Raw genomic sequence first — 25,210 nt, forward strand, 5'->3', positions numbered from 1 at the left:
TGGGTGAAGGACCTTCTCCTGCACCTGGCTCAAGCTGCACATGAATCTTCAACAGCAATATCACTTTAAGCAGTGTTTGGTTCCAGACACTTACTTCCTACCCTGCTGTACCTACCAGATCATCTGGTCTAAGCGCTCACGTAGCATTATGATGAGCCAGATGGGGAAAATGAACCAGGTTAAAAGGAACCCAGAAAGATCTACAATGACTCTCTTAAGGCTTTCTTCAGTTAAAAAGGTTAGGAAAAATTTAAGTCTGGTAATCCTCTGAAGGGTCCTTCAAAATCTAACCTGTGATTAGTGTGAAGCTCTTAAACAACAGAAGAAATGCCATCACCATGTCATGTTCCTTTCCCGAGTAGTCACACCTGGCAGCCTCTTGCAGGGCTCCTTGGCTTTAATTTACACATTACTCCATCTAGTGGCCTAATGGTTCCAGCATCCAAGAGCTTAAAACTCTGCCCTGGTACCAGCTGGAATTCAAACCTCTGCAATAGTTTTGCCATCACCACTTTTGCCTCCATCTGTTAAGAAGAAAATAAAATCATTGTTAGTGACAGTAAATACAGCTTGGACTGCAGCTACTTAAAGTCAGTGCATTACATCATGCTGCTTTGTCACTATAGGGATTTAGAAGTTCAATGTTCCTTTCAGTGCAGCTAGTTGAGTTTGGGCAGCCAGAACAGAGTTACCTGGGGCTTGCTGGGTTTGAAGACAACTGACATGCACTTAAATAGGTCTTGTGTTTATGCTTTAATGCTTTGGAAATCAGAGAGTAAAACTCAGCACTCTAACCTGAAGATGTTGAGCACTGGTGCTTACATGATTCATAGCACAGACCCAAAGAGCTGGCCTCCTACTGTCCTTCTGAAATGCTTTTTGTCATGCTCATATACTTCATTAAATTGTTCCTTCCATCCACACAGTCCCCTCCTCACCTTCTCAGTGTGAGTTCTGGCTTGTGCTCTGCCAGCTGGTGTTTTCCTTGCCTTGACTCTGCCAGCTGCAGCCATGCTGTGTGTTTGACCTTGTCTGGCAAAGGGATGTTGACTGTGATTGCCATCTAGGGGTTTGGATTCAAGCAGGGTGACCCAGGACAGTTCAGAGAAAGAGCAAATGTGCTGTTCCCTCCCCTCCAGACACCTTGGCTGCATGTGTGCATGGGTGACATGGGGCCAGTTTGCAGTCTGTTCATATGATAGCATTTGAAACACATATCCTATTGTGGGCATGGCAGGAATCTTCTGTCTAGAGGAGCAGCGGGTCAGTGCACCATCAGTGTGGCCTCTGGTTCCCCCCACCAGCCATAGCCAGTACACATTGAGCTGGCCTCGTGCTCACGAAGGAAGCATTGTTCCAGGCCTCTGCTTACCTGTGCAAATATCTGCCCGATGCAGGATCGGGGGCCCAGGGAGAATGGAAAATAGCAGTAATATGGCCTGCAAAAGAAAAACATTAAAAACTGTCACTCTGACAGCTTGATTGTAAAGAAACAAGGAAATATTTCTTCACAGCAGCACAAAAAAGGTGTAAGTGCCACCTTACCTACATGACTTTTTAAGACAATCTCCAAAGTAACATTTTTATATGGCTCTACTCAAAGATGCATGTACGCCTCACTTCAAAGCTGAATGTCAAGCATACTCTTGATTCTCTTAAGCTCATCATGAGGATGTAATGATCCACCCAATTATTGCTCCCTTGCACAACTCTGCACCATGTAAACAAGGAGCATTTAGTTCAGGAGATCAGACTAACCCTGGGAAGTAAATCCCTGACTCACAAAATAGTTAGATGTCGGGTTGAGCAGTTGATATAGTTGATAGTTGATGTCGGGTCCTTTCTACTGTTACTTCCATCTACTGATTAGACTTAGGCTGCCTGCTGCTTACCCATGTGGCTCAACAGCATCTTCTGTCCCTCAGATTCTTGTCCCATCTCTTATGTGGAGACACTTCAACCATCCATGGGCCAGGGCTGCCATGCATTAAATGTTTGTATTGCACTAAGGAAAATATTCAACCTGGTTTTGGCCCAAAGCTTTTGCCTCAATATAAACATTAAGTAATGTTACTATATTGGTCTTTTTTTTGCAAGGTATCAGGTGGACACAAAAACTTCTGAACAAAAGCTGCACGTGACTGCTCTCTGTCTGCATTTGAATAAAGATTTAGCATTACACATATCAAAGTGGAAAACCAGTTTTTAATCTACTTTTTTTCCCCTTGAAATCTCTTCCTATAATGGCTCCTTGTTACATATTTAATAACTTGAGAGTAAGAAGAAACTTACTTAGGTGCGTCTTTGCTAAATCGGTCTGGATTGAAAGTGAGGGGATCCTTGAAAAACTTTTCCATTCTTCCCATTATGTAAGTGCTGAACTGTCAAGAAACAGTTTATCTGTGTTAGGAGTGACACACTGAAAATGCCTCTTCACTGTCACCGGTACAAAACCATAACCACCTTTCGCTCCCCAGACAAAACTCCTCCAGAGTCCCAACTCATACCCCAGTTTTGACTGCAATTGCAGACAAGTCAGTAGAAATATGACCACAGAGGATTCTGTCCCTCTGACACACTTGGATCAATGTCAACAGCTAAGACCCACTGCTGGTGGATGGGACTCACAACGAGCGTCGTCTTGGCGGGAATTTTGACGCCGTTGACAACGTGATCCTTCTCCAGCCAGCGAACGGTCCCTGGGACAGGTGGGTACAGCCGCAGTGATTCTTTCAAAACCTGCATCCATTAAAAGCACAAAAGATTAGTTAATTAATAGAATGTAGGAAGCAGAAATAAAATTAATTACCTCCCTATGGCCTTTTGCTTTGGTCAAAAGGGGAGCTTTTGACTCGTGGAACTGATGCTGGTGTATTTGCCTTGGACTCCTGTGGGCAAAATATATGGCTAAGTCAGCTCCTGCAGGTTTGCCTCTCTTTTACAACTGCTAAGATAGAGAGAGTAAGAAGCATTAACTACAAGAGACTGCAGGCACTGAACAGATCTAACACTTCAAGTCAGGTCAACAAGTAAGTGAAAAGAGTACTGGGAAGCAAATTCCAGAGGAATATCTAAGAGTGAAGTATCATGTTCCCAGTGAGCTCTCCTCAGTGACGGCTGTCATGAGGATGAGTGGTTGCTCCCACCTCCTTCCCACTCTCACCACTGTGCTCCCACTCCTGCCTTTGTCTTGCTTCTGCTGCTTGGGGAACTGAGCCAGGTCAGAGCACGAAAATGACAAAAAACAACCTGGCAAAGGAAAATGAATAGGGAATAATGAGAAAAAGTGAAATAAGACCATTTCTTTCAGTGGCAGTGAGCTGTGAGAATGGCTTATTTCATCAAAGTGAAACCTAATGAACAGTGCACATTAGCATTGCACTGCAAATGCAATTAATGGTGTGTATGCACAAGTGGATTAATGAAAAAGAAGTAAAGACAAAAGGATTCAGAATTGCCCGAGTGACAGGAAAGGAGTCCTGTGGTCTCTTATACGTCAGTTATCGACTAGTTCTGACCAAGGGTTACTGTTGATTTTGGTTGTACAAGCTTGTTCTGTTAAATAAATGGTCTGCTTTGACAGGCTTTCATGTGACCTGTCTTAAAATTGAAAGGCTTAGATACCTCAACCTAATTGGAGAGCTATAATTGTGATAGTGTCTGTAGAAGCCTAATGAAACCTGCTATCTTTGTAATTACACAGAGATGCATTTTCCTTATAGGAAATACACCTTTCAAATCTATTCACTATCAAAGCACAGTACTTTGTGGGATGGGATACATCAAATGTGTAAAACATCATCATCAGCCATGGCAGGGTGGTTTAAGAGAAAAGCAATCACAACAGACTACTAAAAACAGAGGGAAAGTTAAGAAGACATTTAAGCCAGGACTGTGATACAGACTCTCCTGAGGGCTGTTGGTGTCCCCTATCTTGTAAAAAAGTATATGAACCACAAATGCTGGCAAGCAGCCAAGCCCTGGCTTTCAGTTCATTACCAAGTGGCACCTCTATACACAAGATCTCTTTTAAGACCAAACTCTCCTTTCCCCCCTCTCCCAAAGTGACTCAAGAGCATTTCAAGACTGAATAATAAAAAACCAGAAATTACAAAACCTTGCCATTATTTTTGGATGTCCTCAAACTCTGATGAGTTTATGGTGCATGGTGAGATCATAGCTGGAAATGCTTTAGTGAAACAAAAATAGAGCTGTGAGTTTGGGAAGTGTGTAGGATTCACACATGGGTTTGGCTTGAAGTTGCAAACCCTTCTTAAAATACAGCTATGGTTTTAGCTCGAACAGGTGGGAGTTAAGCAACTTTGCTCCCGCTCCCAGTTTGGTAATAATTAAAGCAAGCAGTGAAAGAATCATGTGGGATTTTGGAAAGAAATTCACGGAATATCTCTCCCAGTAAGGCTGGGCTGCTGCAAACAGGTCACAACACCTGCTGACTGACTCTCTGGGGACAAACACTGCCACGATTAAGTAACTGTGTTGCTTTTACTACATTAGAAATGTGGGGTCCCTCTTGGCAACCCCATAAGATAGCAGGAGTGCTACCAAACAGCCAACACTCCAAACACTCCAACAGTACCTGTGATAAGTATGTGAGCTTGCCAAGATCCTCATAGTCAATTTCTCTTTTGGCACCAAGAACGTCATCTACTTCAGCTTGAAGCCTGCAGTGAAATTTAAAAATGTTAGTTGCAGACACCCATTTCTTGCTAGACAAGTTGACAAATTAAGGTTTTTTATTTTTCAGACACTGAGTTGGACTTTGACTCCCACCCTCAGGCAAAATGCCTGCCGATTCCCAGGCAGCCTGCCTAAACTTGTGCCTTTTTATCAGGACGGAGCAATGCACATACAGTGCAGCTGAATCAGGCAGGACTCAGGACCAGCTTTGTATAAAGGCTTTGAAAAAAAAGCACTTAGATGGAATTAAAGTAACTCATCTTGATGATCTCGAAGGTCTCTTCCTTCCAACCTGATTTATTCTATTCTATTCTACTCATCTTGAGTTTTTTTTAAAAATCTGAATATATTTGGACTACAGAACTCTTTGGAAAGGAGAATAGAATTTACTGGAAATTTATCCTAGCTTTTTATTAATCCTCATTATTAAGTTCACCTTGAAATTAACAGCAAGCTGAGTTTACAAATTGCAGTGCACATACCTTTCTAGTATTTCAGGATGCTGAGCTAGTGCCATTATGGTAAATGACAACTGATTAGCAGTGGTTTCATGACCTAACATCACCAAAAAAAAATAATGGTTTAAAGGTTAGTATGAAGTAATAACATGATACAAAGATGGTCTACTAGTGTGACGGTGAACAGGAAACTTTAAACACCAGGCCCTGAATATTCAGTTTCAACTATGCTAGAAATTAAAGGAAATACTAAAAAGGATGTAATTTCTACATAAGAAACTGTCAAGACTGACAAGAACAAGACATAGCTGGCAAAGATATAACCTGTCTTGCTCAATTGAAATCTGCATACAGCACCTACTGGCTATGAGCTCCCCAACAGAAAGGCCAGGGAGGGTCAACATTTGATTTGTCATATTATGAAACACAGAGTTCTGCTGAGAAGCAAGGATTTACTGGTTTGGGGGGAAAACAGAACTTCTAACCATCTTTCTTTGAAATATCTACTTTATGTGGATAGGGTTTGGTTTTTTTTCATTGATATGTATATGTATTACTTTTTTTAGCATGACAGAAAACAGACTTCTGCAAAGATGTATTTGTTGCAGTAACATCTTTCATGAAAAAAAACAAACAGTTTTGACCTCACCTTAGCAATCTAAATCCTTCTGACTTACAAGATCAATCTTTCCATGTTACTTATCTCACTTATCTCAGCTCCTGCTATTTCTAATAGGTTTAACAATGTTCCTCTCCTACCATGTGCTGACAAACACTCTTAAGGCAATACTGACATTTAATCATGTGGGTGAAATGACATGAAGACCCAAGGACTATATTAAAGATGATTTATGTGGGGTTTAGCAGGTTCTAGGAGGAAAGGCCAAAAATCACAGGAGCAATATCGATTCACCCCAGTGGGCAGTGCCGCCCTCTGCACTGCAGGTTGGAAACCACTGGCTGTTGATATGCCTGAACAAGAATACCATAGAATTAATCTAGGAGAACACTAAGATCTCTTCAGATCTTGCCCAGCTGGTCGACACCAGTGTAATACTGCTATCTTCAACCAAATGACTCCTGGTTACAGTAGTGTGCTGGGTTACACCCATCCTGCCGGAGGGCTGCGAGAGCCCTGCTTCCCCAGGGGACAAAAGAAACCTAATCCAGGTGAACAGACAGGCACTTGGTCCCCCGGGTCAAAGGTGGTCTATTCCACCCCCCTTTCCTGTCCAGAAAGCCTATAAAAAGGAAGATGCTGCAGCCTTTTGCTCCTGCCTTGCCTATTTGAAAGGACCAACAGCTGCTGCCAGCCTCCTGGTTCTGCCACGTGGTCAGGCCTGATCTCCCTGCCACATCCATGCTTCTTTAAAGGACTGAAATCCACATACATCGAGGGAGATACAAAGCCATCCAAATTTGGTTTTGTATATTCTCCTATTCATCCTTATTCCTTACCCTTGTAAATCCTCCCTGTTACTGCTATATATATTTTTTGTTAAAAAACTTACTTCTCCTACTTCCAAATGGACTCCAGATTATTTTTTGGTAGATTTATCTTCTTCTCTTTTCCCCCACCCCTTTTTTCTTCTCTCCTTTTTCCTTATCAGGGGCAGGGGGGAGGAATTATTGGGGTTTTGCTACCATCTGAGCTCTTAAACCACTACAATATTTTGGCACTCCAACGTGGAGTTTGAAAAATATTTTATTTGAAAAGTAATACTTTGTTTGGGAAGAAAGGGTTGGAAGTAGAAATGTTCTTTTTTGAAGACTCTGATGTTCCAAGCTTTTGCATGGGTTTTTGGCTGGATCTTTTGGACCCATATCTATAATATCATGTGGTTTGGTTAATGATAGAGATGCTGCTTGACTGGATAAAAACTTTACCAATGCAGTTCGGCATGTACCTCTTAAATTCTATGAATTTCACTGGCAGTGGTAACTTCTCTGACATAGAGAATTTTTCTGAAGCAGGCTATGAAACTAACTGTATAGATTAAAATGTCTTTGAGGGAAAATTGCACTATATAACGGCACGTTCTATATTTTTAAATGTGATCCTTATAGTGGCGTTCACTCTGGCCATGTGGGGAGATGGAGGTGCTAACCCGTTAAGAACTCTGCAAAGGAACAATGGTTGCAACGCGATCTTTTGTAACCTCTGATCGCCGAGGGGTGGAGGGCTGTGAACACTGTAAGCACTGTCTCAACAGGGACACAGAGGGAGAGGTCGGGTTGTAGTGAGTGCTGCCCAGCGTAAAGGGCCGTCAGCTCTCAGCCTCAGCCCCAGACACAAGGGTTTGCCTCCCCACTGGCAGTTCCCCACTTAATCCCTGATGCTCCCGCCCACATAGTTCCGCTAGCACCTGTCACCACACACCGGAAAAAGATGCAAGAATCATCCCCAAACACGGATGGTGAGGAAGGCATGTCAGCAGGACCCAGCACAAGTAGCAGCACAGAGTGAGCAAGGACTTTAATCGTAACCCTATAGATGGTCCCACATATCTGAGCATTAAATTGCTACCAACCTGCAACAAAGAAAGTGACGAAATTATCCACAATGTTTTCATCATCTCTAGTTTCCTCCAGAGCTGTCAAAAGAGAAAATGAGATTAGAAAACACCACCATTCCCAGCTGGAACAGCCAAAATACTCTGCCTTGTTTTGCTATTTTTATTGAGATGGCACCAGGAAGGGATACTGAGCCAACAATTCAGCGGTGACTTGTGACCATTATTTGATCCAACACAAGGAAACAGAGAATTTTGTTGATGTGTGTGGGTTAAACCATCACAACTATCTTCAATAAAAAAAACAAAACCCAAACCACAACATTAAAGTAGGATAAAAGTTCATATGTCCAAAACAACCCTTTCCTGAATCTCATGGCAAAACATGCAATAGGGAAAGTCACTCAAATAGCAATGCAACCCTACCATCTCCTTTCAGTATCTGTGTAAGAATATCCACTGTGGCTTCCTTCCCGTTCTGGATGGCCTCTCTCCTCTGGTCAATACACTCCTTCCCGACACATCGCAGCAGCCTCACACTCTCCTTGACCTCCTTTACCAGCTTCTGTTTCCCTGGCATGTACTGAACACAGAATTTCTTCAGTCATTTTATTCTTTTTGCTGGTAAAAAGCACTGCAGTGTTATTTTTCAATTGAGCACCTTGTTTTCTGCTAAATGGCATTTGTCACAAAAACATCTGCTCTCCCCAAAATAAAGTGAATGCCCCTAAGGTCAAGGATTTGGGCTGAAATGAGAAATATTTCAATCTGTGCTTAACAAAATTCTGCTTTGTCAGAGGTGATACTTTGGTCACTGTGAGCAAAATTCCTCACCTCTCCACAAAAATAATCTGAAGCTTGCAATACAGAAACACACCTCTGGGCACAAAAATGGAAACAGGAGCTCTTGAAGTCTGACTTCCATGAGAAACTGTGGAATGATTTTAAAGTTAAGTATTTCATACTACACCCATCATTTCCTAGTATATGAATTTGGGCAAGGTTTGTTTTTCAGTGTTTTTGTTTTTTCTTTATGGTAAGAATGTTCACATTTCTTTCAGCTCAAGTGAAGGCTGCCAAACCTTCTTGGACAAATGGCAAACAAAAAAAATCTCAATTTCTGCAGTGATAGGTGTGGAAGCGTTAAACCTGCAGAGAGAAAGAGGTGAAGAAAAGACAGAAAGCAAGCATTAAATGTTAATTTTGCAACTGTTCTAAATCACTAATGAACTTTATCTTGATGCACAATGGAGGGAAAGAGGTACTGATGACTGTTTCCCCATCACATATGGGCCTTGCAGAGCTCCAGCCCACTAACTTGCGCAGGAGAAGCTGCTCCAGCTGGATGAGAGTTAAGAGGACCAAAGTGAGGAGCATACAGACCCGTATGAAGGGGATGCGTGCCTTGGTCATTCCCTCCAAAGCCAGAGTCACGGCACGTGGGAAGGGTGTCTGGTCGTCGCTCAGTGCATGCAATTCCAAGCCAAAGGCTACCTTTGGAGAGAAAAAAAAAGCAACTTGCTGCATCCTCCTGAATCCCTGGACCTGGGGTGAAAGAGAAGGACAGCCTTGCACCACTGACATCCCCTAAAAATACCTCAAACTAGATCCTGCCTTGCAGGAGGCTGTGAAGGAAGGGTAATAGCTACATTATGCTTCCTCCTTATTTGTTGGGGATTAATAACTTACTATTACTCTCCACTCATCCCAAACTGTTTTGCATAGAGAAAGGCAAAGCAACCATAAGGTAGACTTCATGCTGACATATAATGGTAGCAATACAACATTCACACATGAAAGAGCACTACACCTTTTGGCACAGAGAGGTTGGAAGTATGAGGCTGTAAGGGCTTTTGCAATGGGTTGCCATCCTGCAGGCCACACTTGAGCTGTGCACACCCCTCCTTAACTGCTCCTTTTTATGGCTCAGCCCAAATGGAAATGCGACAGTAAGTCCTTCATCTCTTCTGACACTGCTGGGGTAATGGTCTTGTTCCCTAGGTCTACCTCCCGATGCTGCTGGTACCTGCTACTTCCACTCCTTCCTGCCATTTGCAGAGGAAACAAGAAAGCAGACAGGTGGTACCTTTGCAATGATATCCATAGTCACCCGGTTCATCATCGTCAGCATGCTAAACTCTGTTTTTCCATCTGCCTTTTCCTCTAGCTTCTCCATCAGCTCCTCTGCTTTTTCATTAATAGTTCCCATCAGACCAATCAGATAGCTGAACAATCAATAGAAATGCATGACAGCAGCTCAGGAGAAGACATCTTTGCTCAGGCAGAATGACCATCATTATTTTACAGAGAAAACTGTATACATATTATTTATTTATTTTTTACATTTACAATAAATTTGTCTTAATACTTTAAAAAGTGATCAGCTAAGATGAGCTAAATTTTTCTTACAGCAGCCCTGCTCTATTCTACCATGTAAACAACGGCTGCTGAGATGAAAGGCTTGGGCCTGTGCATGCCTAAGCAAGCTAACTTTATCTTCAGATCCTAACTGCAACACATCAAGGCATACACAAGCAAAGCAGACCAACCTCCTGCTTATCAATCACACTGTATCTCCCACAGAGAATCACTCAAGCGAATGATAAGGGTTGCCCACATCAAATCCCTGAGGTCTGTTTTCTGACAGCATAAGGCACCCATCACCATGCTCCTAGATACAGTCTTGGGACCTTTCTGCCATCACTGATGGGTGTTACGGCCCCACAGGAAGTCTGGTCATATTATACTTGACATGGAAATGGTGCATTGGACTCAAAGTAATAGAAGTGATATTGGCACTAAATGGGCTTTTTCTAAGTATCAAATAATGGCTCAATGAGGGAGAGAATAATGAAAATACAGTAGAAATAACAGCTATCTCATTTCAGAGAGATTTGCCTTACGTTCGGCTGAAAGCTGGATCCATGATCTTCCGCTGCTTGTGCCAGTGCTCATAGTTGCAAACAGTTGCCAAACCATTCCCTAGAAACCTCACATTTAGGAAAACAAAGAAAGGAAAAAAAATTCAGCAAGGGAGCCAGCTGAATCCTGTTTAGTCAGAAGATAACTCCTCCAAATCTACTCTTTTTTGGCCACATGTAGGAAGGACTGTGCTGCTTCGATTACCCAGTTGCTGCATCACTATGGACAATGACTGAACTGCAAATATGTTTTGCCTGATAGGTGTGGAATGTTGAGTCCAGTAAGATGCTGGTTCATTACAGCTGTTATGCAATTAATTAATATAATAACTGAAATATTATATTTTTAAAGCTTCAGGCTAACAGAGAAAAATCCCTCTTTTTGCTATTAAATTTAGGAGCTTTAAACACTCATGTATTGAGGAATAATTCAGTGCTCTAAAACCTAAGTGAGAAGTTTTATGATGGTCTTGAGTAAACTAATCTGAGACTAACTAAGCATCCACATATGGGAGAAAAAAGAGATCGTCAAGGTCCCAAAAAAAAACCCCACAACCCAACTGGGAATACATTTGACTTGACACGATTTAATACATATTTGCTGCCCACATATCTCCAGGATTAACCATTAATTCTCACACTAAGGAAAATCACCTGAGTCAAAGTAAGTGTCGTGATTCACCTTTTACTTATTTTCCAATCACAGTGGCTTCAGATGGGTTTCACCTACCTCTCACCAAATATGTTGAAGATACGACCATACACCAGCCGATCCTTTGGGTACTGTGGTGACATCAAGAACTCCTAAAATCAAATTTCAGGTCAGTGAATACTGAGTCAATCTGTTTCCCAGAAAACATAAAAAGCCACTCACACATTTGCTCTTTTCCTCCTGTAGAAATAGTCTGAAGACTAGATGAATTACTTGTTGTGCCCCAAATCCCCAGTTCCCATCTGCTGGCTAGTTTTGCGTGCCTCTAACACTTTTTGCCCAATGACCTGAAATCTCACTCTGCAGTTATTGCAAAGATTCAGAAGAAGAAATTCAGTCCCTTGTGCCTTGCTCATTTGAGGTATTAAGCTATTGCAGAGAGTCTGCTTTTCAGAAGTGGTGGATGCTTTTTCTACCTGCTCTTTAAATAAAGGTAACAAAGTAAGTCAACTGATCAGGAAAGAAAATAAATCAGGTGAGCTGCTCTTCAGGCACAGGCTAGCTGTACCACACTGCCCTGAATATCAGGCACTACCTCTCTCTTTCTGGAAGGATGGGCTGATCCCCACTGTCGATCCTGCTTTATTTTGCAATACCTTCACTCCTTCAGGACTCAGAATCATTACTGAGACTCTGTGAAAGGCATTAAGCCGTACAATAGGTCCAAATTTCTCTGCCCTAGGAGAAGGGGGAAAAAAAATAAGAGAGTGAATTATCATACAAACCACCAACATGTAAAAGTTCAGAACTAATAATCCCAAAAGACCAAAGCAGGATGTACTGGAACTATCGGAGTGTCCAGTGAATAAAAACATTAAGAGAAAGATCAGTGCTGTCTCTAGCTCCTCTGAATGATGCAAAGGAATGTTAATTCAGGGCCTGTGTCTTGATTTCCCAATTTGTGCCACAAGACTACCCCATCTGGTATTACTGATGTGTCTCAACTTACCACTGCAGAAAGAGATCATGCATAAACTCCTGTTTCTTTAGCATCCTCCACAAGATTGGCAGATGTCCAAATAAAAAGCTACAGAAAATGAAGGTTAAGAGTGTCATGAGGATGTCAACACAAACGTTTTGTACAAAGTGCAATCATTGTCGCTCAGTGATGCAATATGAGTCTTGGTCATGTTTTTTTCCCTCCTTGGAAGGAAAGAGAAAAACAACACCTAGCTATGCCAATGTCCAGCTCTCATGTGGGTAAACCAGGAACCACAGTCAGTCTGGTGCACTCCTAGAGCCAGGAAGACCTGTGCAGAGACTTAAGACAACATCTTTTTGGAGTGCTGCATTACACAAGATGTTTGGACCTCTGTGGGAGCTCACATAGAACTGCTTTGCTCTTTGCCTAGCTGACTTCTGGGCAACCTGATCCGGTTGAGGATGCCCCTCCTTAATTCAGAGGGTGTTGGACTAGATGACCTTTGGATGACCCTTGCAACCCAGATAATTCTGTGACTCTATAACTGAATCTCAACTGTTAACCCTTCAAACAAAATAGTTGTATTAAAAAGTTAGAGATCAATTCCTTCCTTTGGCTGTGAGTGGCAAGTTCCCACCAGCTCTGTATACATCAGAAGGGAGATCTGGCCAAGCTCCTCTCTGAATCAAGCAAGCTGCACTTGAGATCTGTTTTCCATTTGAGAGACAGCCAGCCACACTATCATCCTTTTCAGTATAAATAAACTATAGGGGGAAAAAAACAACACAACAGGCTCTTATTTTATTTCTGTTGGAATGAGGAAACACTTGAAATAACAAGCACTTCACAAAGTTATCCAACATCTACAGAAAGTTTTAAGCCTTCACTTGACTTGTCCATTGTAACTGGACTCCCAAAAGGTGTGAAAGCCCCAAATACAACAGATGAGCAATTTGTTAGCAAAAGTTCTAAAAACCATTCTATCTGCACTGCATGAGACAAGGTCCCACTCATGGCTCCTCCTGTGTGACACACAAATCCTCAGAGACATTCTCCATCCCCCATGCCATCAGCACTCAAGCCAGATGTTACAACAGGCCTAAAACATTCATCTGCTAATGAGAAGTCCCAGCTACTTGCTACACGCCATGAAAAAACCAAGTAAGGGCTTAGTTTGGCATACAGAACTACGTGAGGTTATCTGAAAACATGTATTTGCAAAGAGGGACATTTTCCCTACTTTTTGCTCATAGATCTTTAATACGTAGCAAACCTTTGAAGGAACAACCTTTTTTCTTCACATGTGATTCATTCATTGGCTAAAAATGACATAAACCCACTGGGACTCACTTTTCCAGCCTGTCCTTCATGAGCCTCTTTTAGAGCTGTGCTGTGGTAGTTCTGATAAAACAAATCAGCCCATTAAATCAAGGGCATTAACGCAATCTTGTCATCAGACAAAGCCTGAGGTTTTGGTAACAACCTGTTGTACTTGGATCCTAAAATAAGGTTTCCTTAAACTTTTATCAAGGGCAAATGAAAAGTCATGCATCTGGGGCAGAATAACACCTTGAAAGGATACAGACTGTGGATTGACTAGAGAGCAAATCTGATGGCAACATGGGGGCTAGTCCCAGTGAGCAGCAAGCTGGACACAGCCTTTTCTTCTACTGTTGGTTCTTCTCCAGTTTACCAGCTACAGTCTCAGCTGAGAAGTACTTATATTTGGATTAATCCCATTTCAAAGTAACTTGGGTTGGCAAGAATCTCTGGAGGCCACCAGTCTACTCCCCTGCTCCCAAGTCAGTCAACATCAGAGCTATGGTACATGGCTCAGGGCTTCACCCAGTCACCTATGCCAGTGACCTGGGTATTCTCACAGTGAACATTTTTTACTTTACACCTAACCAGGACTTGAGACACATTGCCCTTTGTCCTTCACTTTGCAACTCCAAGGAGAGTCTGGCTCCATCTTCTCATAACCACCCACCAGGCAGATGAAAGCAGCCACCAGATCCCCTCCACCTCTCAGCAGACACTTCTTCATCCAAAGCAAGCACAGCTCTCAGCCTCCTAGGTACCCTCTGCTGGATTCACCCCAGCCTGTAAGTTTCTGTCTTGTGCTGTGAAGGTCACCACCACACACAGCACTAGGCTTTGACTTTGGGGTTTTACATGTAACTTTTCAGAGCTGTTAAGTATTTGATTTTCCTTATCTTGGGCATTTAGGTGAGGAAGTGTTTGTGCAACAGGTACTGAAAGAGGAGCTTTGGACTGTCCCTGGCAATTTGTGTAAGGTGCTGTGGGTTTGTGTGATGTACAAGCTTCTGCCTAGATATACCAGTACCAGAAACTTTCCTGGGAAAGACCCTAGGCTGATCGCCAACATCAAGCCTCAAACCTTGAAGAGACAGAAAACCAACCACAGGGTTCCCCAAGTTGCTGTTACTCTAGAGAGTTACCCAACACTTCAAAAAGAACCCAAGTAAAAGCAAGTACAGGTATGACAAGACCCATGCTCTCGTTAATCTTAGTATTTGACCTTGATTACACAAGCAGGCTGAAACTTGGGTGTTCAGCAGCCAAGCTCAGTGTTCCTGTAAGAGAGAGTTTGTGTAAGAAAGTGCTGGTGTGCTTTCTCTTCCCATGGCAAGTTATGGAGGATATGTGCAGCCAAAGGCGAGGTGGAATGGGAAGCCCATACACTCCTTGTGACAGTGCTGCCACTCCCTTGCTGGCAGCTTTCTCACTGCCCTTTATCATTTATGACATGTGTTTTTATATGTATGTTTTTACTTTTTTTTTTTTTTAAATTATTTTTTTTAGCAGAAACCAAGCACCCAGCTCATGAGGGAGAGCAGGGAAGGTGGCTGGTAGAGTTAGCACCAATGTGTCTCTTGGAACCGTTCAGGACGGCAGGCTGTGCTGGTCCAGTGCAGAGCCCCTCCTGCACAGCTAACGCTGCCTATCGTACTCTTTGGCATCGTAAGCAACCACACAGCTTAGGTGGGCAACTCTAAACCACTTGTTTCATGCTGCTGTGGCCACCTGGCGCGACCAGCTGGAGAGATGTTGGACAGCACGTCCCACCCCGGCAGCCCAAGCTAGCCAGGCTGCCTGACCTCCTCGCTGGTGCCCTTATCCGTATCAGCAACGTCCTGGCCCGGATCCCGCAGAGGTATAGGCTGGAGTGTTTCTTTTCTGTTTTGACATTTTCTCGTGTCTCCTGCCTGGCAACGAGAGCGGCCGGCATGCAAGGCCCACCGCTGTCCGGCCACGGGAACGCGCGTCGCGACCACTGACCGCGGTGGGACTCCATCCGCAGGCGCCTGAAAAAGCCGCTCCAGCTCCCTGTCTCATTACCCCAGCCCTGCCTGGCCTGCCCCTTACCTCTCCCGCGGGGCGCCGGGGATGTGGTCATACTTGACGTGGATGTATTTCACATAGCAGCAGTAGAGGCCGCAGGCCAGGAAGGAGAAGCCCAGCAAGAGGCCGCCCACACCCCCCAGCGCCTCCATTGCAGCTAGGCAGGCCAGGAGAGGCCCCGGCTGTGGAGAAAGCGCAGGCGGGGCCGGCCCCGCTTAAAGAGCCCAGCGGCAGCGAACCGGGCGTGTGGGATGTGACTTCGCTGTCAGTACGAGCACGGCTACCAGGGGGCACTGGCAGGAGCGTGTCTGTACGTCTTCCTGGTTGGAGGCGGTGCTTGTGGAGGTGCGGAAGGGGATTGCACCTTCATGTGCTTGTTTGCAGGGGTGTTTTAAATAAGGTTCGTCACGACGGTTCTCAGGCAAACTAGGTTTTGGAAGGCAGAGGCTCTGTGTTGACCTTCAACTGCTTAAAATACACGACGCAGGCGGAATATACTGTTGATGCCTGTAGGAATCAATAAATGAAGATTTTTCAGAGCAGCCTGCTTTGCAGACAGTGTTATACAACGTTCTCATTCATCACCCAGACCTGGAAATGAAAGGTGATACAGTTTTACTCAAAACAGGTGATCTGAGGCTGACTGCCATGAATTCTATAAGGATCACAACACACAAGGGACCAAGTCATAAAATGGTAGAACTGAATTTCTGGTAAATGAAAAGCAACGCATGGGAAAAGATAAACTATGTGCATACATCCAACCCAGTTATATAATTAAGTGGTGGCACCTGTTCAAGAAACATCAACTTAATACTTTGTACAGACCAAAGAAGCAAGCAAAGCATAGACAGTGATTAGAAATGAGCAAAATGAGATGGCTGACTGTATTAGTATATAGAGGATTCTGTAACTGGAGCACACCCACTGTGTACAAATGCTACATGTGCTCTTCTTCCCAGCTCAGGAGAGATGTAAAAATAGAGGCAGAAGAGATCAGGCCTCAAAACTGGAGAAAGTAGGACTAAGGCAAGTTATGACAGGGGTCTGGAAAAGTATAAGTGGTTTGGATACAAATAGGGCCAAAATAATCATTCCTTGTATAATTCAAGAACAATGAGGCACCCACTGAAGTGATCCGGCAGCAGGTCTAGAAGAGGAAGGTATTTTTCACAATAAATTGTTAGATGGAGGAAGAAATTGCAACAAGCTGTTGTGGAGGCTAAATCTGCTCACAGGGAGCCAAAGAAAGTGATGGAGGTCCCTTTGCCATGCTGCAGCCACTGCCTGCTGGATCTTGTGCCCACTCCATCCCTTCAAAGGTTGCCCACCACACATACAGGGTGGCAGATGCTCCTTTCCACCTTCCTCACAGATATGACTGCAGCAGGAGAAGGAGAAGCAGGACACCCTGTTGCCCTTTGAAGATAAGCAACACACCACCTGCCTGTCAGGCTTTCACATGTCCATTCACACACTCTTACTCCACACAAGTATTACTTAACCATTTAGACACAGGATACTAAATTACCTGGATTTTTATCATGTCTTTTTTGCTTCCTGTGGTTCTCTGACATTTCTCCACAGCATATGAGGACTTTTTATCCCTGCCATTTCCAATGGGTTGCCTTTCCCCTGCTCCCCTCCCACAGGAGATCCCATATGGCTGTGCCTCTCTGCAGCATGCAGGAAAGGATGTAACTCATGGAACCCCCTGTTTTTGTCCATCTGATGCAGCAGTTATCTGCCAGGCACCTCCAACAGTCAGATTACTTTGGTTTCCAAATGGAAGCAATGACTGCTAAAAGGCCAAAATCTGCAAGTTTTTTTTGCTTTTCTTGTGCCATTTCTGTTCACATTTGAGACTAGCAGAAATGCTATTAAAGCAACAACAGCATATGTTGGTACAAGGTGAGAGATTTTTATCTCTATTACATATTTGTTTCAAATTGTAAATAATTTTGAATGGTCTGTTAATGACAGAGAAGCAGCATGAAGTCAATGGTAAAGGGGAATTTAAGGAGCAGCTGTAGCAGCCATGATTCTGTGTCTTATTTATGTGGCTTTCCTTTGTGGAATGCATCCATATATCTCTCACTAGCAACTTCATGGCTAACACTACTGGCCAGCTTCAGCTAAGTATGCCATGGAAACACAGGTCACAAAATGCTTGAGAACCAGGCAGATGAAAGAAGCTGCACTGGCTTTATAATGTGGGCTAGGCAAAAGAAATATTTGGTATTGCAGACCTTAGAGGGTGACAGGGATTTTCTTTTGAAGTCCCCAGAAACTGGCACCTCTCCTGGCAGGCATGGCCAAAACTTGCCCATGTTTGTGTTTCTTGGCGTGGACACAGCAGAAGTTGGATGCTGTCAGCCCAGTGAGTCTCTGTGGAGGCAGAAGGATCAGTGACTTGTCATTAGGCTGTGAAATCTATGGAAGCCTGTTAGAACTCCTGGGCTTTTCCTTTTGGGTAGACATCATGCTCAGTAGAGCAGAGGAAGGACACCTGATGTACCCTATGAGAATAAATACACCTGATCACTTCATTTATGGACTCCTAGTCCACGGGTGAGCAAGGCTGCTTCACTGGGCACACTTGGTAGCCAGCATCACTTTTCTGGCTTCACATTACAGAGCAGAAGGGTTTTGTGGTAATGCCACATCACAACCTCAGAGAAACACTAAGTTGTGATAACTGTCAAATGGCATATGTTAGAAACCATTTCAGTATGGAAAAAAAGCTGGTGGTCTATTTTAAAATATTGTTTGGAATGCTGTTACATTTAATCTTAAGATGGATATTTCTAGAACTGATAATTCCTTCTTTAGTTTTAAATAATTTCAACAGCCCTGGAATGTTTTTCCCTTCTGATTCAAGAACATATGCATTCACACACTTCTTGTTTTGTTGGTTTGGTTTTGTTGTTGTTTGTGGGGATTTTTTCCAATATGGAAATTATGTTGTCATTATATTCTCAAAACCAAACTATTATCTAGCTACTGTTTCTGTTTATCTTAAATGAAACTAGATTATTTGTATTTGTTTATTTCTGCCTGTTAAGACTGGAGTTTTAGAACCTCTTATTTTCAGGGGGGGGAAAAAGGAAGAAAAAATTTTAAAAAGCTAACTTTCCTTCCCATTTGGTCAGACAATATATATCATCATCTCATGATACATATACCCACCAAAAGGAATATATCATGAGAATAGCATCAACCAGAGAAAGTGCTTAAAACCTAAAGTTAGCTAATGAAACCATATCTTTAAAGCCGCTCCAAAAACTTCCTGATGAAACACTGATTTTCTTAATTTAATTTTTCAGCGTACCTCAAGAATAGGTCATAACTAACAATCTGTAAAGTGTTCTTCCACTTGAAATCACTCTTGAGTTATTCCTGTGGAAAACGCCTGCTTGTATCTTGTTTGTGAGTAGCTCACAGGAAGATAAAATATTTGGCATTTCATACATTTTGATGAGATAGACAGGCTGTGTAATATAGTTCTGATCCCTGTCTAGAACACACAAGCCCTCAGCATGAATTTTCTCATGCAGATGCAATTACCAGCTAACAATGCCCCTTCCCAAAGTATTTAGCCTAGGTAGATTGCAGAACTTACCTTGTATTTCAGACTTTAAAGAGAAGATTTAATAAAGCCTTTTGTTTATATTCTAACAAGCTTTAATAACAACTTTTGTTTGTATTCTGAAGTGTTTCTGTACCCTTCAGTGAAGGACATGATACCAAGGGACCACACTGTTCTGATTATTATCTCCCTGGGAGGACGGCCTGTGCTCAGAAGGAAGGAGTGCAGGCTTGGGAACACTGAACTTCCTCATCTGTCACCTTTCTGCTGGAGAATGAACTGCCATTTCAAGGGCATCTTGCCAGCTTGCACATTCCCATAAACACAAACAGGAGGACAGACTTTGGAACCGAAGAGCAGAGAACAAGAAACCAATAAACAGTGTGAAGTTACAAGGCGATTTGAAAATTTGATGTGACATAGGGTTAGTCCAAACTCCTGCTTTCTTTTGCTTGTTTTTTTCATAGCTATTTGGGTTTGAAAACATTGACTGCTTGCTCTTGAGATGTCCAGCATTGCAATAGGCTGTAAGTGAGGACAGCAAAGAGAAGGCATAGCACAGACATGTCTTGTGCTGGGAAATGCTTTCTGCAACACACAGTTAGCCAGAGGGCTGTCTGTCTGGGCAGACTGCATTTCTAAATAAAGAGCTTTTAATGTTATTGTTTTATGTTTCCATCTGCTCTGTGCTGCTAGTTAAGTGTAGATGGTGATTAAATTAGTGCCTCTTCTGGAGAAATTAGAGTCTAAAACCTCACCTCCTGCCTAAAGGTCCATATGGAACTAGTGGGGGGCTTGCATGAGCGGTGCACTTCTTCCATCTCTAGCAGAAATGCAAACTTCGGGACTGGTTTTACTGGGCACCTCCTCCTTTCCTAAGCAGAAACACTGACCAGGTGGAAGCTAAGGAGTGAACGTTGAAGGATTTTCATCCTTCTGCCTGACTCAGGCAGTTCCTGGCACATTTGGGCAACCTCACGCAAAGCTCTGTCCCCGACACATTCATTGTCTTTGTGTGCAGTGTGCCTTCATCTTCCTCTGATCTTTTCACATATTTCTATATTGTGGCAAATAGTGACTTGCTTTGAATAGTACAAAAAACTCCTCTGCTCCAAGGTTTGGAAAATTCAGGATAGAAAGATTTATCCTCTCAAGTTTTCTTGCTGCATGACTGCAGCTCAGCTTATCACTGAATCTACCATAGCCTTAGAGTTCAGACAAATTCATACTTGCCTGTCTTTGAACCCAGGATACCAAGACGATGATGCCAGCAGACCACTTTCTGGCTCAGTGCAACACTGGCAGAGCAATGCAATCATATTTCCAAATATTCATAGAAGTACACCTCCAAACTCTGATATCCAAGTAATAGTATCTGATCTCCCTGACAGCCCATGTGAAAAGTAGTGATGCAGATGAACTTACTTAAAGACCATACATTCTTTACCCAATATAGCAGAGACATTTTCTGTAACCTCCTTCAGTGATTGATTGCTTCTCTGTTACTTGTCATTTGCAAAGTATGGGGAGATATTTGCTGCTAAGTGCTTATGGTTGCATTCATTCACACACCAGCTCCAAGTAAGAAATAAAATGCATAGTTTGATGTAAACAGTTGACAATTTTTCTTCTATAAAACAAATAGAAATATTGTAACTATTGCTACAAAATATGGACTTAAATTGTGTTAGCAGCACAATTCAATACATGTCCCCATTTTACATCCAGTTATTGATAAAATTAATAGAAAAATGTTCAATGTTGTGTTCAAAAGTATGTAACTTTCCTCAGAATATGTATCCATATCTATATGGATATCAGATGTAAAGCAGTATGCCAGTTCTGCTATTTGCATCAGTGTAAATAATAATTAAATCCAGCCAAGCCAAAGCTAGTGAAGGCAGTTATGTTTTCGGAAACAGAAAATGACCCATTATTTTAAACTAATTATGAAGGAACAGGAAATGCAAAAGTGGCATCAAGTTAATAACAGAAACCTGACCTTCTGTCCCATGCTGGGAGAATCATCTTCCTGAGCACAGAATGTCAAGTCACAAAACCTGCTGGGGAAGACCAGAGCATCTTCACCACTGACCCAGGAGCAGCTGCTGGTACGCAAGGGTTGTGTTTGAGCTGTTAGACGTCTCCAGCCAACAGGACTGCCGTTCTGAAGATTTAACAGCACAGCACATGGCCATCCAGTGCCAAAAAAAATGTCTCCCAGTGCCCCTTCATTTACCAGGCAAAATTATTCCTTCATTTGGGGGTACCACCAACCAAATGAGTTCTGGTCTTTTCTGACTTTGAGGTACTTGATCAGGATAAAGCTGTCTGCTGTTTTATTCTGCAGGGGTGAGTGGAAATAAAATCTTTCATGGGCAGTAATGAACCTTGGCACCTTTTAAGGCCATCAGAGCCATGTTGCTCTATCTTCAGATGCATTGCTGCACTGCTGTCTCCTATTCATACCTGGCAGATGTGGACAGGAAAACTCTCTCTCTCAAAAAAACCCAAAAAGGTAACTGCTCATAATAAATGAACTGACCTAAACCCAGACCTTTTGCTAGATTAAACTATGCTGGATACAGAAGTTTAAGATACCTTTTCAAAACAAAATCTTAGGTAGTCCTGATCCTTCTCAGTCAATAAAATTTTCCAGCGTGGAGTGGGCAGAAATTGGCAAGATGGTTAAAATTAATGAAAGCAGTCCAAGGGCTTAGTAATTTTCAACAGCTAATGCCCTTGAGGAACAACCTACTTGATGTCAGTGCTTATAACTGGCTGATCACTAGAGACTTTTTTTTTGCCCTTTAAAAATAGCATCCTATTTTCCACATTGTTGTTAAGGAATGATTGCCATTTCCATTGTAGCTGCTTTTCTGACTACATTGAAACATTGCTCAAGGCAGCTCTACAGCTGTGCCTGTGCCCCAGGGTAAAGTCTAGACATGAAAACCTTGGGAAAGTCATGTACATGGCAGCAAGGTATTGATACACATCACATGTGTTTGAGGTATTTTTCACTTAACAGAGGAAAAAATATGAATTCTTAAAACTTAGATTCAGAATGCAGTTATTAGTTATCAAACAATGCTTACATCTCTTCATATAGAAAAAATTATGTCTGAAAGCTTAGGGGGCCTGTGCATGTCATGTGCCAAGCTGACCTTTTAAAGACATCTCTTGGCACCTCTCCAAGAGGAATAGCATGCTTGGATATTGATATGTTGTGACTGGTTTTCTCCTATGCATTTCTGTATTTCTATATTGAGCATAACCAAACAGTGCAGGGCTGAACATGAGCACAGTGGGATGGATTTGCTCCAAGAACCTCTCCTCCATATTGACACTAACAGGTTAAGGAAGAGGCAGGCTCTGCTTGGTGCATTTCTGCAAGTGTTTTGCTGGGTTTGGGCTGTGGGACAGTGGTATACAAGCTGTTATTCTCCTTTGGCCATGCTAAGGTATGACTGGTGGGGAGGTGAGGGAGAGGCTGGTAGTGCAGATAATGGCAGGAAAAACACCACAGCAGCACGTGAACTTGGACCTCATCGCTCATCATTGCACCCAGTGTCACCCACAGTGCCACTGCTGAGATTTCTGAACTTCAGTCACAGCTTTGGTGTTAATTACAGGCTGTTGTGCTCAGTAATGTGAGATACGTACCTCGTGCTATTCATGCCTTGCAAACTGACACAGAGAAGCTGCGCAGAGCCCAAGCTCTCCTGATGTGGGGGAAGTCCTCACAGCATACTCTATCAGGGCTCAGCACCCAGGAGTTTTGCCAGCATTTGAATGAGCATCCCCACTGCAACACCCTACCTATTTTATTATCTCTCCAGCTCTAAAGTTTTTTTGGCACCCAGCTCTAAAGTCTTTTTTCCCAGATACTTTTGGCTGGATTTGTCTGTTGGATGCTTTGGAAAGAACATGGTAAATTCAAGTATTTTGGCCTGAAGGTAACATCTATACCACAGACCACAACACAGCATGGCAGTGCTTGCAATGGATGATGGGTACCAGAAGCAATGTAAGTGAACACCTCTCCCTCCATCCCTCCCTGAGCTCTGCACAGAGCTACTCTGCCTTGGAGGTAAAGAAAAAGAGGTAGCAAGGCTGTGTCTACACAGTTCCCTTGGAGGTATGATGGGTCCTCCATGTCATACAACTGTGCTGACATAAGAAAAATTAAAATGTGTAAGGAATAATGCAGATGTTCCAGTTTTGGTCAGAGAGGTGAAACAGGAGAGACGGCAATAAACCATTTTGCTACTAGTCAAAGTCTGGGACTGTCACATAACACATGCAAAAGAGAAGCTGCACTGTGGTAACCATCATTATTCTGGGGTATTTTAAGACCTTTATCCTGAATCAGCATTCAGGTGGTATACTGGTATTTCAACAAATTTCAACATTTCAACAAATGTAGCAGCAGGGTTCATTAGTTTATCTAAAGCTTAATTTGTGTGATATCCTCGTTCATAAGTGCATTTTAAAATGAAGGAAAAAAAACATGAAACAAAACATCAATAAGAAACTTATTAAACATCAGGTGATATGTCAGGTATATAAATGCACATGTACTCCAGTGTTTTGGTTCATTATTTAAATACCAGGGAACTAGACTGACAAATACCAGGATTTAGGAGAGATATGGTTTAGGCTTAGAACAGACCACGATGGTCAGAAATATCTTCCCAGCACCGTAACACTGTACTGAGCTGTCAGGCACAACTGTGCACACACATCCACGCATGCTGAGCTGGCATGCACCCACTTGAATGCCTTCCCCACTCGGAGTAGGCTGGGAGAAAGGGTAAGGGGGAAACCCCCTTATTTGCAAGTCTTTCTTTTCCTCTGCTGGTACTTCTCCTGTGAAGTCACTGGCATCCAGACAGCACCAGCAGCAAACACCAGGGGTGTACAGCTTTGTGTTTGCCATCAGCTCAGCCACAGCACATCTCACTCTTAGTGGCAGCTGCTCATCTTGGGCAGGCTTCCATATGCCTTTAGCTGTCACTCGAGACTGCGTGCCACCAAGTGACTGCCAGCCAGGGATTGGAGGCACTCACCACCAGAGACAGGAAGGATGTAGATGGCCTCTGATTATTCTCAGGAGGTTCAAATGTGTTAAAGCAGGTGTAGGGCAACTAACAGTTAAATTAGAAAAAATACTTCAGTACCTGAAAATAATGGTGACATCCCTGTCTAGTTGGTCTATGGCAGACATCCTTGAATCATCTCAATTCCTTTGGAGTAGCTTTTGTTGTACAGGTCTGTTTTCTACCCGAAGTTTCTAAGTGTAACTGTGACCAAGATTCTTCATAAAATCTTACAGCTGTAGCTAGCTAAAATTTGGCTAAGAATCTAAAAGAAGTGAAAGAGGAATTTGAAAGAAGTTTGTATCTCCACTTTTTGTTCTTTTCCAGCCCTCTAGTCCCATCAGCTCAACAGGTGTCAACTCTTAACAGAAGAATTTACAAAGCACACTCTTGTTCCCTGAACATTTTGATGTGCCTGAAGTGAATTTCTGCACCTTAAAGAAATGCATTTGCACTTCCACTGCAGTGGGAAAAGCCTAATGACAGTCTGGTTCCTGATGACATTTGCAGATTTTTCCAAAGAAGTAAGAGTAGTGTTTTGCAGAAGACATTTTATACATCTGTTCTCCCTTTTACACTTAATAAGGACTAGGGAGGCAGTGCTATTTTTCTGATCATCTGCTTTTGTATAGTGAAGGTGTTCTTTAATATAAAACAATATTTAACAGCAATATCAGAAAGTTCAGGGAAAATAATTAAAACAAATTTGTTTATCATATACATCACTGTTTTAGGCTTAAGAGAACACTGTCAAGTATTAATTGGAGAACTAAAATAAACATGCACAGTAAATCACAGAATCACCAAGGTTGGAAGAGACCTCAAAGATCATCAAGTCCAACCTGTCACCACAGACCTCATGACTAAACCATGGCACCAAGTGCCACGTCCAATCCCTTCTTGAACACCTCCAGGGATGGTGACTCCAC

At 42.7% G+C, this 25,210-nt stretch overlaps 1 protein-coding gene across 4 annotated transcripts; it reads right to left on the minus strand.

The window, feature by feature from the left end:
* Positions 1–204: 204 nt before the first annotated feature.
* LOC104304461 (cholesterol 24-hydroxylase) lies at positions 205–15,847 on the minus strand. Of its 4 annotated transcripts, XM_009905206.2 has the most exons (15): positions 15,615–15,847; positions 12,252–12,329; positions 11,899–11,980; positions 11,321–11,394; positions 10,573–10,659; positions 9,756–9,894; positions 9,053–9,163; positions 8,096–8,252; positions 7,688–7,750; positions 5,181–5,253; positions 4,598–4,682; positions 2,629–2,739; positions 2,293–2,381; positions 1,373–1,439; positions 205–524 (listed from the first exon to the last, which is right to left on the minus strand). In XM_009905206.2, the coding sequence occupies exons 1-15, from the start codon at positions 15,740–15,742 to the stop codon at positions 363–365; spliced, it is 1,506 nt and encodes a 501-aa protein (XP_009903508.2). In that variant the 5' UTR covers positions 15,743–15,847; the 3' UTR covers positions 205–362. The 4 variants fall into 4 exon arrangements, with proteins under 4 accessions (XP_009903508.2, XP_054017835.1, XP_054017837.1 ...); XM_054161860.1 differs by lacking the exon at positions 15,615–15,847 and having other exon boundaries at positions 11,838–11,980; positions 12,252–12,294; XM_054161862.1 differs by lacking the exons at positions 11,899–11,980; positions 15,615–15,847.
* Positions 15,848–25,210: the final 9,363 nt, after the last annotated feature.

This window comes from Dryobates pubescens, chromosome 5 (assembly GCF_014839835.1).
Source record: "Dryobates pubescens isolate bDryPub1 chromosome 5, bDryPub1.pri, whole genome shotgun sequence".
NCBI classification, from domain to species: domain Eukaryota; kingdom Metazoa; phylum Chordata; class Aves; order Piciformes; family Picidae; genus Dryobates; species Dryobates pubescens.

Excerpts from the sequence above, each read along its gene's own strand:
- LOC104304461 (XM_009905206.2), bottom strand. The coding sequence starts at position 15,742 with ATGGAGGCGCTGGGGGGTGTGGGCGGCCTCTTGCTGGGCTTCTCCTTC. Across the intron at positions 12,330-15,614 it reads CCCGGCGCCCCGCGGGAGAG|CTTTTTATTTGGACATCTGC; the intron begins GTAAGGGGCAGG and ends CATTTTCTGTAG. Across the intron at positions 8,253-9,052 it reads CACGCATCCCCTTCATACGG|TACATGCCAGGGAAACAGAA; the intron begins GTCTGTATGCTC and ends TTCTGTGTTCAG.